This window comes from Melanotaenia boesemani, chromosome 12, assembly GCF_017639745.1.
Source record: "Melanotaenia boesemani isolate fMelBoe1 chromosome 12, fMelBoe1.pri, whole genome shotgun sequence".
Taxonomy (NCBI): domain Eukaryota; kingdom Metazoa; phylum Chordata; class Actinopteri; order Atheriniformes; family Melanotaeniidae; genus Melanotaenia; species Melanotaenia boesemani.
Genome location: NC_055693.1, coordinates 32623079 through 32641290, shown reverse-complemented (window position 1 = coordinate 32641290; position 18212 = coordinate 32623079). Strand labels below are relative to the sequence as shown.

General features: G+C 38.3%; 1 protein-coding gene across 2 annotated transcripts in view; it reads left to right on the top strand.

The window, feature by feature from the left end:
- mlphb (melanophilin b) overlaps positions 1-18212 on the top strand; it is a 76154-nt gene that overhangs the window by 40588 nt on the left and 17354 nt on the right. The window contains exons 7-10 of one of the 2 annotated variants that reach the window (XM_042001416.1): positions 2625-2714; positions 8281-8437; positions 9444-9685; positions 15292-15375. In XM_042001416.1, the coding sequence (XP_041857350.1) occupies positions 2625-2714; positions 8281-8437; positions 9444-9685; positions 15292-15375 (573 nt within the window). The remainder of the gene's footprint in view (positions 1-2624; positions 2715-8280; positions 8438-9443; positions 9686-15291; positions 15376-18212) is intronic. The other variant, XM_042001417.1, reaches the window with a different exon arrangement.

Genomic DNA, 18212 nt, shown 5'->3' with positions numbered 1-18212 from the left:
ATGTCTGACTTTCATTGGTTAAATTTTATAGAAATTTTATTTATTATTACTTTTGTCAGATTCAAGTTATTTCTGTGACCATTGTGAGATTTTTTTCATTAACTGAAGGGTACCAACACTTTTGTCCACATCTGTATGTTTTGTGACATTATGACAAAAACTGTGTGTGCTCCCAACAACTACTCCCGGCAGTTAACCAATCAGAGGCAGCCTGCATCAGGGGAAGGCGGAGCTCAGAGCGGAAGAGTCTCATTCTGCTTGTTTCTAGTAGAGGCTGATCTGAGGGCCTACGGAGAGGATCAGTATAAATAAATAAAGGGGTTTGTGAAAAATGCTGGATTGATCCCTACCCTTGTGGACTCACATTTTAAAATAAATTATCCTGAAATGTGCATAACTGAGCATCTTTAAAAAAAAAAAAAAAAAAGAAAGAAAGAAATGAAAATAAAATAATAATATTCTGTTCTCTTCTGAATGAAGAGGATGAGGAGTTCTTTTGGTCATTTTCTGTGCTACCATGATATGCTCTTATACCACAAAATACATGGTGGAAGAATTAGCCTGGCCTCAGGAAAGGTGAAGGCTCATTTTTCCTGATGCCAGGCTAATTTTTCCCACAGCTGAAGGCCTGGCTGTACATTTATTTATTTCCCATATGTCTGATTTCTTATTTAGTCATGTTGGTGTGCTTATTAAGCACACCAGTTTTCCAGCTATTTTGTATGTAGTCTTTTGGCCAGTGTATCCCAGTGGGACGCTCTCCAGCACATCTGCAGATTTTACAGAGACAGCAAAACTCTGCAGATTCGTGCCAATGCCTTGGAATGTGGAAATCCACAAACAATACTGGGAAAAAAAAGTCTTAACTGAAAAACAACATCCTGTTTGTAGGTTAAGATATTATAGTCCAGGCGGATCAAAGGGAAGCTGCAGAACATCTGGTTTTGTTCAAGTTAAAATCAGCATTTTGCAAACAAATGTGTTTTTGTTTGTTTGTTTGTTTGTTTAGTTTTTTGGTGTGAAGGTAAAGGTCTCCTGTTGTCAGCACTGCTTTTCGTCATACTGACAGGTCATTCTGTCTAGGTGCTGCCACCAGCCACCAATCCTGGAGATGATAGTTACAGTCAAACAGGGAATGGGTAGATTGTTATACACAAATGCTCACAGAGTCTCAGTGCAGCTGAAAGAGATTATTAAACAGGGACAACACAGGGCCCGCGGGAATTAGTCATTACTCAGAGAGATATTGTTTATACCAAAATCTCTGTGTAACGTAGAAGCTGAACTTTGCTTATTTTCAGGGAGTGCATCCATCGGCTGCTATCTTAAGAAATGTCAGGAACCCTGGGCTCTGCTGGTTGCTTTACAGATTCTGGTTGCATTTATGTCTTGCATGATTTAACTTTTGCTTGGTGTCAACAGGAAGACGTTGCAAGAGGCTGAATGATGTTAGCAGCAGCCATTCTTAGTTTCTTTTAGGCAGAGCACCCTCTTCTGTCTGACATAGAGTAGTGTATGGAACCTTTTCACACTCCTTTTAGGAAATCCTCTGACAATAAAGCCACTAAAACAAGCCAAAATCCAGCTGAAGTTGTTTCTTGGAGGTGAAGGGATGTCCCTACAACTTTGGGTGCTTTGTCTTCAGCTTGTTCTTAAAGCAAAACATAGAAAAAATAATAATCTTCATGTTTAGTCACTCATCCTCAAATGCTCTTTGAACTGATTTAAAATGTTTTGTCTTCTGTAACAAAATGGAAATAAACAGTGATAGTTGTATCATCGTTTATATTTAAAAAAAAAAACGTTTCTGACTCCATATCAGTTATTTTCATAAGTTTTTGTACACTCACTGGCCACGTTACCAGGTCCACATGGTAAGATGAGAATCTCCAGAAGCTGCTCTATTGGACTGAGATCTGGTGACTGTGGTCAAAAATGGGTGGACCATTAGCCCGTCTGCTTCAAGGCTGGATGTGCTGTTTGTTCAGAGATGCATTTCTGCAGACCCTGAATGAACTTCCTGTTGTCTTTCTATCATTTCCAACCAGTCTGCCCATTCTCCTCTGACCTCTGACATCAACCAGACATTCTGGTCCAGACAACTGCTGCTCGCTGGATATTTTCCCTTCTTCAGACCATTCTCTGTAAATCCTAGAGATGGTTGTGTGTGAAAATAAAATAAATAAATACTCAGACCAACAAACATGCCATGTTCAAGGTCACTTAAATCTCCTTTCTTCCTCATTCTGATGCTCAGTTTGAACTTCAGCAAGTCGTCTTCACCATGTTTACATGACTAGGTGTGTTGAGTTGCTGCCGTGTGATTGGCTGATTAGATATTTGTGTTAACTAGCAGTTGAACAGGTGGACCTGTTATGTGACCAGTGAGTGTATATATATATATATATATATATATATATATATATATATATATATATATATATATATATATATATACTGTATGACTAACGTTTTCCAAATAGAACAGTTTTGATGTGTAGTTTGAAGAAGGGCTGGATATTTTTACATTTTTGTCATCTCCTGTCTCATTATCAAATAATTAGTGTGTTTTGGAGTGATAAGAGTCTTTCTCTGATTCCTGTTTTCCTTTCTGGTTTCCAAAGATGAAAAAGACTAAAAGGCGGTTAACTGTTGATCCTTTTGATTTCATACTGGGCTGTGACTACTCCAACAACTCAAGAAGCCAAGATCAGGTAGAAGCTCGTAAACTAACCACAAGAAACATTTTCCCCATCCAAACTAATTTGTATGTCTTCATGACATTCTAAGGGCCAGTTTTTCTGCTTGTGTCTCCATGTTTTCTGTCTCTTCCAAACACTGTCTGCTGTGGCTAGCTGTCTTTGTGTGACTGCTTTTCTTCGTTTTTGGAGGAGATGGGTTTTAGCCTCTGATCTTTACTTCCATCTTCTCTTCCACTGGTGGTGCCTCTTTTAAAGAGAGTAATACATAGTCGATAACAGTAAATTTAGACCCGGTTTTGTTAATCTTGACCCAGTTTGTGATTTTTTTTTTTTTTCTCCTTTTTTTTTTTTTTGTTTGTTTGTTTTTTGCCAGTTGTTCTGAATTGTATTAGTTTCATTTAGTTCTTGTTTGTCCTGTGTCACTGGCTTTGGTTTCTTTTAATGACTCTTAGTTATATGTGAAATAAATCTTAATCTACATCCACCTGCATTGTAGTCCTGCTTTATGTAACAAAATCTTTTTATACACTCTGAAAGGCAAGGGTGAATTTTCTCTCTGTGTGCTCTGCTCATGTTATCTGGCCCAAAAACCGGCTCCCACATGCACCTGACTTTGGCATGATAAGTTTCAGTGGAGACTTATTACACAATAATAGCTCACAGAGTGGAAATGCACAGGTACAGAGTATATTTATCACCAAAACTACATGAGTGATTTTATAATTAGGGGCACATTTCAGATTAACTAAAAAGAAAAAAAAATCAATGTGCTTTGTGGCTTATTATTCTTTTTGTTTCCATACTATACCGCTGGATTATTCTAAATCCATTCATTGGAAAGCTTAAGCTGTAATGGTTTTTTAAATATTCAAAATAAACACCCGGTTCATTTTTTTGTCAAACGTGTTACTGACTAAAGTTGTGCTGTCGAAGACATGAATGAAGTACTATACATTTGATAAAGCAATTGTTTGCAACTTCTTGGGTCTATTCATCCAGGGTTTTGTTGTTGTTTGTCTAACTGCTTTGAAAATAAGAATTTTGAACTAAAAAGGTCTGTTCTGTGGGATATTACCACAAGGATGATTTTTTAAAAACTATATTTCATCTGAATTTTTAAGTTGCTCAACATTATTATGCAAGTCATTACTCTCTAGCAATGTCCCTCATTATTTATATTACAGTTTAGTCAACATTTAAAGTCATTATAGCACAAAAATCGTGTGTAACACAGTTGACAACAAAATAACACAGTGAAGAAACATTAATTTCATTTCTTAACATCCCCCATCCCCTCCCATCAATCCCTTCTGTCCATTCTTCCTTTGATCTCTCCTTTCTCCTCTTATTATCCCTTCATCATTTCTCCCCTTCTTCCTTTCATCCTCATGCCTCTCCTTTCATTCTTTATTCTACTTCCAAGTTATTGAACAAATGTAACAATTAGGGCTGTCAAATGATTACAGTTTTCAAACAGATTAATTACAGCTTTCAGATTAATTAACCATGATTAATCAAAGCCTACAAATTAACCATGATTAATCACCAGTCGCCTGAAATCTCCTCGTATCACCAGAACGAGCCGATGCTACAAATATTTACTGTTAACTGGCCTTCCTTTGGATAAACTTCAGATGTCCAAGGGTCAGTAAATGCAGCATGTAATGTACTTCTATATGTTGTTCTAAATCATCTCTACCATGTTCTTGCTAATAATTTAGAATTTATATATCATCATCTCACCAACCGTCTCCATGGTGATAATTTCTGTCCTAAAACCAGCAGATGTGACAACTGAAGTTAAACAGCTAACATTGATGAAGAAACTGATAAAACTGATGATCTGGATAAAAACAGCTTTTTCCTTTCATCAATGAAGTGTGAGTGTTTGTGCAGCAGTGATAAACGTCCTACAGCAGCATCTCCCAAAGTAAACACCTGCTGATAAAATACATCACTGGCTGCTTGTTTTACTAGTTTTTCAATTTTTCACACTTTTTTTTCTGTTCAACTCCTGCCTGGAACAGATCAGAAAAGTTGTAATATAATCCTTTCTACAGCTACATCTTTTCATCAACTACTGTTAGAGAAGGTCCTGCCAAAGACAACACTTTGGGGTAAAAACATCCTTTTGAGCTGAATAATAAATGCAAAGAGAGAAAAGCCGATCAGCTGATCACCGACAGCCGTTGCTGCACAAACAGAAATGACCAAAGATCCTCTAGACCAGGGCTACTCAATTCGGTCCTACAAGGGCCACAATCCAGCAGGTTTTCCATGTGTCCCTGCACCAACACACCTGAGTCAAATTAATGAGTCATTGTGTAGAACCTGATTGGCTGTTAGAGCCACCTAATTTGACTCAGGTGTGTTGGTGCAGGGATACATGGAAAACCTGCTGGATTGTGGCCCTCGTAGGACCGAATTGAGTAGCCCTGCTCTAGAGCAGAAACGTTGATGCAAAACACTGGGCTATTTAGAGAACAGGAAGTACTTTGTGTCAATAGGTAACTTTACATCTGAGCAGACAAGAATTACATGTGGAGTTCCCCAAGGTTCCATCCTGGGGCCTCTTCTGTTAAACACCTACATGCTCCCACTGGCACACGTCAAAAAGAACAACAACATTAGTTACCATAGCTATGCAGACGACACACAGATTTACATTACAATGTCACCAGGAGACTGAGGCCTCATACAGGCTCTTGGTAAATGTATTGAGGAGATTAATGACTGGATGTGCCTTAACTTTATTCAGTTAAACAAAAACATAAGGTGATTGTCTTTAAAGCCAAAGAGAAACAATTAATAAAATGAAATGTACACTACCGCTCAAAAGTTTGGGGTCACTTTGCCATGGGATTCAATAGGGAAGTGACCCCAAACTTTTGAAGGGTAGTGTAATTTATCTAACGAACTCCCATTAATCGTGTAGCAAAGTCTCATTGCCTAGTCACGAGTGTAATGACGTATTCAGTGTATAGATAATTTTGATTACATCACTGCATCATTCATGATTTATGTAGTCTAATTACTAAGTAATTACATCTACAATGATGTATTCATCATGTCATTTCTACGTAATAGTAATAGTTGATTAATAGTGTCAGATCACTACACTGGTATATATTTCATCATGCAGTTTATGTGTAATATCAATTTAATCAAGTTAATGTGTTTAAACTAGCCACACTCAATAAGCAAGACATGAAAATAAACCCTGCTAAAATGTCCGCTGTGACATTCCCGGTCAACCGTGTCACACTTGATGGGTAACACAGTTGACATTTCCTCTACTTTTCCATCTTTATGCTTGCTATGATCATGTCACCACATGACCATGATCAACTCATATTTCTTTGTGGTTTCTTTATATTCTTGTCATTAAAACGTTGGGAGTAAGTACGCAAGAAAATACTGATAACACAGTTGTTGACCAATTAATTCGCTCCATGTGTAGACAATCATTTTAATGAAATATTGACAAGGTGGCGTTGAAATTTACCACTTTGTCTCCAGAGTTCCCACCAAAAAGGATGTTCCCTCCAGCAATGCGAGTCATGTGACTTTGGAGTAAACCATTGCTGATTTATAGGGGTTTTATCAGTGGGTACCACAGTTGACAATGATTTCTCGGACACACATAAAGTGAATAATTTCATGTATATTCATATTTTAAATAGTTTTGAAAACAGCTTTATTATGTTTTAATATTTTTTTTATCAATTAGTGCTGAAAAAATATCTAAAAACATGAATTCTGTTGTTAAGTTATAAGAGCAAACTTGACGTTTAAGAAATCGGACAGCACAAAAACTGCAAATTGTAATTTATAATTTGCATTTTTTACTAAATAAATGATGGAACCTGGTAACTTTTTGTATTAAATTAAAGAGAAATATCTTCCAATATAAAGTTGGTCATTGTTTGATGTATTGACAAATAATATTTGATCAAACTGAGAAGTACACCCCATGGACCTGAAATGTACCCCTAAATATAGAATCACTGACATATGAACATGTGATAAATGCAGTGGAAGAATATTTATGAGGTTCAACTCTTAAGCACCTCATCTATGAACAGTTTGTATTGATCCATCTTTAAGACCCAACCTTGTTACTGGTCTTCCTATAAGATGTTTTTAATCTTAAGTTAGATTTTTTTTTTTTCTTTCATTTAACATTTTTTTAACCAGCCAAATCATTCAGGAAATTCAGAGAGTGTAGACCTCGGTCAAGCCGATGTAGTTTTTATTTTATTTTATTTTATTTTATTTTATTTATTTTATTTTATTTTATTTTATTTTATTTTATTTTATTTATTTATTTATTTATTTATTTATTTATTTATTTATTTTATTTTATTTTATTTTATTTTATTTTATTTTATTTTATTTCCAGTAATTGTGGGCATTACTTTTTGAGTTAGAAGCTCAAAAGGCAAAATTATCTATCTTCCCATGAGCAGATGCAAACCTACATCCCAAAAAAAGAAAACCCTGCATCACACCAGCGTCCGTGTTGAAGAATGTAACTTGTTCTCATAGTTTTAGGTTTCCTGCATATGAGGCGAAGCTAGTGGCTGTAGGATTGAACGAACGCCTGGATGTCTATCTGCTAACTGCTAACAAAAAACATTGAGAACTTCACAAAAGCCACCAACAGATGTTTGTTATTGTTACTGTAACCAGACATATCATGGTATTTTACGCATTTATACATAAAAAAACAGAAGTTTAAACAGTGGAAGTATTTGAAAGAACTTGTACGCATTAACACGCTTGATAGCTGCTAGCCAGTTATCACATCTTTCTGGGCTTTTGTGTTTTTTCTGTAGTTCTTGCTGTTCCGAATTTGTTCCTTATTCCATCTTGGAGATTTTCTGAAAATTTCATCAAAATTTGTTATTACTTTTGCATTAAATTGCTAACAGACAGACAGACAAACCAACACAGCCAAAACCATAACATTTTTTTTATTTTTTTTATTGAACCCTTATTTAACCAGGTAAAAAATGTTTGAGAACAAGTTCTCATTTGTAAACAACAATGTCATGCAAATAGACTGCAGGGTTTCAGAAGATCCAAATTTGGCTTCATTCTCTTATGTTTTATACAAGGTTTTAGAAGCTATGATTAAAAGTTTTGTTCATATGGGCAGCTGCATGTATGCTTATTGATTCTGACTAATTTATATAATATATAGTCATTAAACATTTAACTGGTACTGCAACATAACAAATCCCATTAAACTGCTGCCTGAGTCTCGTTCCCATCTTAGTTTAATAAGAAGTTTTTAGATCATTATTAAATAAAGAAATCTTTTGTGATCCGCATGTAGAGTTTCAAATCATGAATAAGTATATCAGCTGGTATCATCATGAATTTGCTGTTCTTAATAAATACAAACATGTAAGTAAATGCTGTAAACAATTCTAGAGAGCATCTTACAATCTGAAATTAAAGCCTATTCTTTTGTAACACCAGTTTCTTCACTTACCCTCTTCCTCTTTATTTCTATATAAATCTGAAATAGTATTGTGTATCTGTGCTCATTATTTGTGTTCTCTATCCTCAGGCCCAGACCCTTCAGGCCCCAGAGGCCCATGATGTCATGGACACAGATATAGGGGGAAGGGAGTCAATGCTTGCTGAGGCTGATCTGGATGACATTTTTCACCCAACTGATCATGAACAGCACAAGGGTCTGGACCTGGAAATGGCTTCACAGCACGGTAGAATAGTACAAAATGCAAAATGCAGGGATTTCTTCAAATATGAAATACAAGTGACATTTTAGAAGCAACGCTGTGATGTGAGGGAGTTTACAATCAATACATTAATTGGTGACTGGTGAGGGTGTCAGGATTGGGTATAAAAGAAGCATACACTATTGGCTTTGTCTTTCCAAGGAAGGATGTGTCATTACTCACTGCTTTGCACCAGACTCAGTCAGAAAATCATCAATAACTAAATATAAAGAAAAAAATCAATGCAAAATTCAAAAAGAGTGGTCTTTCAACATCAACGGTGCACAGTGAGTCTGTGGAACTCTAACAACACATTCACACCAGGATTGTCCGTGGGTTTGATCAGATGAAGAATTGTGAGAAATGTTACATTTTTATTTGGTATGGTTTGCTTTCACACTGCTCTTTACTCAAGTGGACCAAACCAACTGAACATCATGTGGTTACAACAACTGCTCACTAGGGGCGATATTCCCCAAAACAACCACTGACCAGGAAGAAAGAATAATTTGAACAAAATTAGTTTACATCTTTGAACTAAGTAAACTGAACGAAATTTTGTTAGTTCTTTGAACTAAATAAAGATCAAAAGTTTTAACCAATTGCATTTTTTATATAATTTTAGAAAATTTCCGAGCTTTTCTATAAATAAGGTGTGTGTTTCCATTGAAAAGGTCCAAAACACATATAATTGTAATTTTATTCTAAGTGCATGGAAATTAACAAATGACAATATTCCAGGAAACCAGATTAAATTAGTTTATAGACATTCATGCCAGTTTTCAAAGGATTAACTCCTTCACGTCCGTGTTTGCTTACAAACCACTGATTAGCTGATTCTACACAACAGATGTGGTTTGTGGATATTGTAGGTTGGAGTTGTTACTATAAAAAAATTAAAAATTTACTCAGAATGATCAGAAAACAGATGAATGTTTAGTCATTCATCCTGTTTTTGTTTTGTTTGTTTTGTTTTGTTTTCTTGTTCTAGATGATCTTGCATATACAGAGAACCGAACTGTCCCCTCTCGCTCCATATCTCGCCTAAGTTATTCCTCGTGTGGCAGCAGCAGTATCGGAGGCCCCCGAGGATGCAGCAGCTCTCTGCCCGGCCTTGATGACTCAGAAGCAGAGGATGACCACTGCCAACAGTACCCAATCTACCAGCCTCATCCAGAACCCAGTAGCCTCACATCACAAGAGAGCCTGAACTCATCGACTGTTCCACCACAGGTCTTTGACATACTTTATGTTAATATTGCTTTCGCTGCATGAAATTGATTTGGCAGCAGCTTAAATATGGTAAGAATTCCTTGATGTGCACCTCAAAATAGGTCCACCCAGTCACCTGTGGGGGAGGCCTGGAAGTGCTGGGGTTGGTGGGTTATGGATATTGGCTCTCCCACTATCCTCCTCCCCCTCTTCTTCTTCCCCCCTAGGCATGTAGTGGGTGGATGCCTTCTGGGGATGGTGGCAGCTCATTGGCTGCAGTCGTGGGTGTCTTGGTCATGGGGGACGGCTGCTCCTGGCCTGTCCTGACCTGGAGAGCCTCCTGGTGAACAGGGGTGCCTACTGCCACCAGCGGTTCATGCTCTGGAGGGAAGTTTGGTTCCCTCTGGCCTTACATCCCCAGATCCCTCTCCTTCCCCTCTCTTTCTCACACACACATGTAGGGTCTTACGAGGCGTGCACATCATGCTGGGTGGAGCAGCATCCTGTGGCAGCTCACCTCTCAGTTTTAATTATATTTAGACATCAAAACACATTAACATTAAAAGAACGTGCAGTTTACTCTTCTCCGTTAGCAGCAGCTGCTGCGTAAGCTCGTCCCTCCCCAGTCCAGAAGAACACACAAGAAGCACCGCTAGCGTGATGCTACGGAGAAAGTGAGGAGAAAGCGCGGAGAGTGCTGTTTGGGATTTCTTTCATTGTGACCATGTCAAAGATAAAGTGCCTTGTAGAAGAAGCAGGTGGTACAATATGTGGAAGGAAAAACCACGAATCTGAAAATCCATTTGAAAAGCTGCACATGAAGGTTAACCAGGAGTTCCTGGACCAGATAGCCTCTCTGTCCCCCTCTACGAAGCATTGGTTTATTAATTAGATGGGACTTTCTGTTGTCACTTGGGGGCTCGTGCTAACGAATTGTTACTACCAGCAGTGATGAATAGGCCTACTTACTTTCTTCGTCAATCCATTCACATTCTTCTAATGCTGCTCTATTCGGCTCTGTGTGCTTCAAAGGTGCACGCTGCAGGTTCCGAGTGCAAGCAGGCTCACAGGGAAAACATGGACTGGCTGTGGATGTGGGCGTTCTCTATATGAACAAGTGGAATGGATTGGATGAACGACATACTGACGGGGCTCTCTCGACCTCACACTATGAAGCGAGGGGAAACTGACAGATTTATGATATTTAACCGGTTATATGATTATTTATTTAAACTCATATTCTAGCCAATTTATATTGAATATTTCAGCATTTTTATTGAAAAATTTTTTTAAATGAAACAGCACTGAATTACTAAATTATTTAGGGGGGCTTAAGAATATTTTTGGGTGGCTTGAGTCACCCTAAAATAGGCCTAACGACACCACTGCTTGCACGTCCAATACATACTCCTTCCATTCCTAAATCAGCAACAGCTGTACTTTTTTAATACATAGACCCAGTAAAATCGCTGTTTACAGTGGGTCTCATTCCAGTACGTGATCATGGCAAAGTTAGCAGTTTATGGAAATTGTTCAGTAAATGTCTCATTCTTATTCTGAACACATTCAGTGGGGCCAATCTGATGGTGTTAACACTATTTTAGCACAAAAGTAGTAACAATCTAACATTTACACTACTGTGGCTTTAAACTTATTGCTTATATAGATGCTAACATCAGATGCTAACGTTAGCTTTCATAATACATTGACTAACCTCTCCAGGTGTGTTTTAAAGTGGATGTGGTGGATCCAGTGTCCTGGATTTTTATACCACAGATGTTCCACTTTGCTGCTTTTATATTGGTCCCCTTTTAATAAGTTTTTAATACCCAAAAGTTACAATGATGCTTCAGCAAAAGCTGTGTTCACTGGTACTGTCAGTGTTTTGACTGACTGCGCATGCACAGGGGATGCATGTGTGTTCGTGTGATCCTGAGTCCTACTTGATTCTCAAGTCACTGGAAATGTGACTTAAGCGTGATTCAAGCCGAGTAACAGACTCAAATCCCCATATCTGGGGTGTACTGTGCCTCATGTCAAATAGCCACTACGATAGGTTCCAAAAGTCTGGTAAGTTAGAAATAATGATGTACTGGACCCACAGAAATAGTCACTTCACCCCATTCTTAATACTTTTCCATTATTAAAACATCAGGCATTAGCAACTTTATAGCTAACCAGAGCACTTGCTACCTTAGCCATGCAGCTTCATCATTCAGGGTTATTATTTATAGTTTCTATATATGATGAGATAAAAGCTAATAGCATAGATTAGAGATTTTGAAGAACAATGCTGATGAACATCAACACTTCTAACTGCTGCTTCTGTAGTGACTGTTTTGCTACAGGTAGCATTTTCTCTAAGAAAACTTGATTATAGTTACTAGTAAACACGAGTAATTAATAATCTCTCTTGCTTATTTTGCCAACTTCTTTCATGGGCTTTCCATCAGTACACACCTAGTAAGTAGGTTGTTCCGTACACAACTTTCAATCAGAAACTGAGCCCTTTCATTGTCAAATGGTGTTCTGTAAAAAAGTAGAGGCGCAAATTACAATCTGATAATATACAATACTATTTTCAACTTTGTGTTTTTCTATTTTAATCATATATAACTGGAATGATTCTAATTCTTCACCAAATCTTGTATGTGACATATTCAATGTAATTTTTTGTTTCTTGCAAGGGAACCACATTTCTTCCCTTATTTGCCATCTCACGTTTCAGACCTTTCAAACAGCACATGTTGCAAATGTAGCACACACAATGACGATCACTAGTTTAATATGTGGCGTAATGTAGCGGAGACAGCTGATTTATCAGAGGGGAGTTTCATGCATTACATATGTGTCTATTTATGTGTTAGCAAACAACTTGACCCCTGAGAGAACTCGTGGTAACCATCACTCCTCTGCTCATGTGAAGCAAATAAACAGATTTAGTTAATGATTAGTTTGCAGGCTGTGTTTTTTTTTTTTTTACTGCTGTAAGAAAGGCCAAACATGTCCTTGTGTGTCCTTTAATTCCAAGTTTACATGTCCTAAAGTTAAATCAGATATTACTAAGAGGGTATACATAGCAGTTTGGCAGTGGCGTGTGGGGAAAGTTGTTCATCAAGTAAATGAGAAAGTGGGTCTGGGAAACCTCGAGATTAAATAGTGTCTGTCTGCGCTAATGAGGCAGCTTCTTTGCCAGGTAAATTAAACACCACACCCACAGCAACAAAAGTTATATTTAAGTTCACGGTGTCTATAATTTTCTATCGCTGATTTAGTTCTTATGTTGTCTGATAACAGAACTAAATCAGTTATAAAAGTTATTTTTCTTATCTTTCCGTCTGGTCTTTTTAACCTGAAGTGCAACATTTCTTTGATGGTTTAGTAACCATGAAGCTCTGGTCTGTTGCCTCCACTATTGGGGGAAAACTGACAGAAACAGCTGTTAAATTTTCACAAACATTCACTGCTAATAAGGAAGTTTCTCACAGCGACTTTCTCTGCTCTGACATTCCCCTTCCCTGCACTGTGCGCCTCTCTCTCTCCAGCTCGATCATTCTTAAAGGGGCCACACTGTTCTTTCCACACAGCGCTGTAAACACCATCATGTCTCTGCACACTGACACACAACTCTTGCAATCAGTTTTTTTGTTTGTTTGTTTGTTTATCTGGTGGGCCAGATATTATTTACAGCAGGCCAGTTTTGGCCTGCGGACCGCTGGTTGACTACCACTGGTGTCAGCAATCCAACATGTTCCATATACAGAAGAGAAACAAATTGCGGAAAAGCCTAAATAAAACAGTAGAGAAACATAACAAATATGGATAATTCTAAACATGGAACTGATCTGAGATCTGCAATATTGACTCCAGAGCCACCCAATTTTATATTTAAGCATGTACCAGTGGTTGCGCCAATTTCATAGCTGTCTTCTGAAAACTAGAATAGAATTATTTATATGGACCGTGGGAAGAATAAAGTTATCAACATGTTTGATATAAGGGCCCAGTGTCAACATGATCACAGCATCATCCAAAGTGTAACAGCAGAATCTCTCCATGTCTTAACTCAGCATGAAGTACAACTTCATCAGGTTTTGTAAATTTGACATTTTCTGATCTGCTGTATGCACATCTTTCTCATTCAAAGACGAAAACATAAATAACTTTTAAGTGTCAAGTTTTAACAATAAAACCACATTCCATTTAAGCTTACACCCATCTGGAAGAACCCTGACATCCTGCAAAACTAAAAGATAATTAACTTCAGTCAATGGAAAAATAAAGGAATAAAAGAGAACATACAACAGAAAATGGAAACTTCTCGTTTAATATTCTCACTTCACAATATGGAATCAGCAGCACTAAATTTTTAGAATACTACCAGCTTAAATCTATTATATGAAAAAAATATACCATTAACCAGTTAAACTTGCAGGTATCTATGAGGGTGGCTGAATTCATGAATCTCAATGTTATCAAAAATATGAAGACTATGATCTAAACTAGAAGACTCAATCTCTCTTCCAACTTCAAAATGGAAGGCTGACTTATCCAGAAACTTTAATAAAATGAATGGTCACAAATATGTTTCAACACCTTTACAATGACTAAGAATTCAAATATGCAACTGATACAATTCAAAATTCTGCGTAAAACTCATTACACAGGACAAAGGATGTTCAGGATGGGTCTGTCACAAAAAAATATTTGTTCACACTGCACTGACAACACAAATGACAACTACTTCCATGCCTTGTGGTTCTGCACACCTGTCTGCAGTTTCTGGCTTCAGATATGTGAAGACATGTCAACATGGCTCAAATCTAAAATTCCTGCAAACCCCAAACTGTGCCTACTAGGTGACTTGGGTGAAATTAACATGGTAGTTACCACTGGGCTCTTGGGGCCCTTCGTTCTGGCAGCCCTGGATGGTCAGTGCCTGGCGGGGTCGGCAGCTGCTGATCTTGACTCGCCAGGGCCTCTGGCCAGTGATCGTAGAGGGCTCTGGCCCCGGCCTTCCTCTGTCATCCTCGGGTGGGTCTGGGGTGGTCATCGTGGTGGGGTGGCTTGGGTTTGTTCTCTGGGATTGCTGCTCATCACCCAGGTGTCTTGGCTGGTGTTTGGAGTCTGCATGGTCACATCTGCACGATAACAATAATCTCTGCTCCCTCCTCATTCCTCATACTCTGCATGCTGACACAGTCGCTAAGAGCAAGGCACTCGCCCCTTTGCCCTACTTCCAGGCCTGGCTCCAGAGGGGGGATCCGGTGACCCGAGTCGGAGCAAGAGAAACCTGGATCCAACTTTTCATTCATCATAGGGATCATCTGAGCACACTTTGTCCTGTCCCTCCCCTAGAAACCTGTTTGCCATGGGTGACTCTACCAGAGACATAAAACCCCTGACAACATAGCTCCTAGGATTTTCAGGACACACTAACCCCATCACCACAGTAAGGTGGTATCTCAGGGAGGGTGGAACCTTCTTGTTTTTAATGAAATCTAATTTGGGACTGATTTGGCAGTTCAATCTGTTTATCTGTATTTTAAAGAAGCACATTTATGGTATCGTGCTTTTTACTCATCTGATTTTTGATTAATTTCTCTGTCTTCCCTGCCTTTCAACAGATAATTGACCTGAACATAAGAATGTCAGCCATTGAAAGCCTTCTGAACCGCTTGGAGCAGAAAGTCATCCCAACGAATCATGAGGTAAATCCATGACATCAGAGACCTGTACTATGAAGCTGGATTTTCTCTCATTGAGGTAACTTTGGGGTCAACCCGGGGTTTCCTGTACTACTACTGTGGTTAACTTCTTACCGGGGTGAATAACAATGGTGACTTATGAACGGTTAATCTGCCCCGGAGCAGGTTATGTTTTGAATAAGAAATCGAGTATAAAGCACCACTTCCTGACCATTCCGTTCTATTGGAAAATGGCCTGCCTATTTTTAGAAGGTCCTATCGATGTTGGTACATGGATTGTAAGTCAAGCGAAAGAAAGAGGAGAGAAAGAGTTTTTAGGGATTAATGAATCCTTTTGATGAAGAAATAAAGCTTTGTCGCTGACCACTTTGAAGTATGTTTTTGTACTTGTTCTTGACTCTGTTTGGTGCCACTGGGGTTCTATCTGAAATAATGATATGAATAATTATGAATAATTATGCTCACACATGGCATAACTGCAGAACCATTTATTTATCTAATGCACAACTACCCGTGCATCACGATGAGGAATTAATATTCCAACACAAAACGCGCTGACATGAGGGTGCTGAGCCTCTAAAAAACTGAATGGAAAATATAAAGGAAAAGAAGGAACTGAGGAAGCTCTCTGTCCGATATGTCTGGGCGCCAGTAAAATTAAATTGAGTGATCATAGCGCTGTTCATTTGTATTGTCCAATAACTAAATATTGCATGATTCTGACAAATCATACAGTCTGCCAATCGCAGCATTTCTTTCTGGGTTTTGCTGCAACAACTGTGGGAGCGTGCACTGATCAAAATTGGAAAACCTTGAGTTGAATTACCAAGTTGATAACCAGCTTAGTAGTAACACTGATCCAGATCCTAAATGTCAACCAAGGTAACAGAGAGATATCCAGGGTATGTTAATTACGCTTTGTAGTGCAGGCCCCTGTTCCTTGTAATCATCAACATAAAGTCATCCTGCCAGCAGTGGCAGACAGAAGCTATGGGAAGCATATGGAGAAGAATTAACCATAACCATGGTGGCACGTGACAAAACCTTGGTATGTTAATCAAATTGGACACACACTGTCACTTTTTCAAATTTTAAAAATTTTGATACCAACATGAATTCCTCAAATGTTTTTGAAAAGTGCATTTCCGAATGTCCTTTCCTCGTCTCAAGGTGACCCATGTTAGTTAGGTATGTTTTTAGTTCAAACTCTGAAATCTTCATCAGTATCATCAGAGCCTCTAACCAAGCCTTAAAACCAGTAAGCCCTGTACCATAGCAGAACCAAAGTTCTTCTGGTAATTAGTCATAACTCAGCTGTAAATGAGAAACATATTTGATAGATTCAAACTTTTTCTTCTCTCTTGGCAAAGCATGAATGGCAAATGTTTCATCAGCTTTGAAGAAGAGACTCTGCCAGCAACATGCCTGTATTAAAACTCCTTGATTACACAGGATACCTTTCAGGTTTTGATACAGTTTTATCATGGATGATCCATGACTTGGTTTCCAGGCCTGCTGGGTTCTTGTTTAGGATAACATGCTTATGTTATGCTGGGCTGAACAGCCGTAGTCAGCATATAAATGGTCAAATCAAACTACTAAGGCTGGGTTTAGAAAATCGATTTATTGATTTGAATCGATTCAAATTAAATGAATCCAATATTGATTAAAAAACTTGGCGATCAATTTTTTTATGTCCTCATTTCCGGTAACGTGACCCTACTCTCGCGTGACTTACCGAGGCTCTGCAACATCTTAGCATATATATATATATATATATATATATATATATATATATATATATATATATATACACAACTGGTTTTCTGTGTCACCTCCGTCCAAAATCAGCTTCCGTTGTTGAGATGTCAAGTTCAGATGCTTTTATTCACCAGTGTGAATTACATCATCTAAGTCGTTTGCAGCATATTGCCACTCACATTAGCAGGTAACCACGGGCACTCATATTAGCAGCTAATGCTAACGGGCGCTGCCACATTTCACAACAGGAAGTGATGTCACCACGCATGTACGTACTTTGAAATAAATCCAACATGACATTTAAAATCCCATTTCCTCTAGAACAGGTTTACAATTCATCCTTTTACATAATAGAAAACAGTCTGATGCTGTTTATCTGACGGTGTGCCATAGCACCTCTCTGTGTTCATGGCAGTGAGCACACTCACAGGTTTCCGTCAGAGGACAGAGTACACGCATCAGAAAAGACATCAACCATCCAGACGACCACTCTACCCACTGAGCTACGTGCCCCCAGGTTTTGTAACTTACTACTGAGAAGCTTGCAACTACAATATTATGTCACGCCTACCGTCGCTCTGGGAATATACAAAAATGGGCAAAGTGGCAGAGCTGAGAGGGGGGCTGTGAAAAAATCACCCCTCTCACAGTTGTCATGAAGGTAAACGTGACCTATTAATCTTAAAATGTTTTTTGTACCTGCCTTTAAACATGTTTATTTCTACTGTTAAATCGGCCTTTTTAACATATAAGAGTCTATGGGAATTTGCTCTGTTTTGGAGCCAGCCCCTAGTGGATGAGGGGTGAACTGCAATTTTTTTGCACTTCCACAACACTTCTCTTTTTACCGGCCGAGGTTGAAGCTTGGTAGCAACTCATGCATTTTGATAACAGAGGCAAATAACCAACCATTTGCATGTGCAACCATTCTGACAACAACCACGAACGATCACGTAGTGGTCACAAAAATAAACAGTGGACGCGACCTAAATCCTCCATCTTCAAAGTGGCTGCTAACATTCTGAACGTGGTAGCATGTTTTATAAATAACGCAGCAATGTGTATATATAATTTTCCAA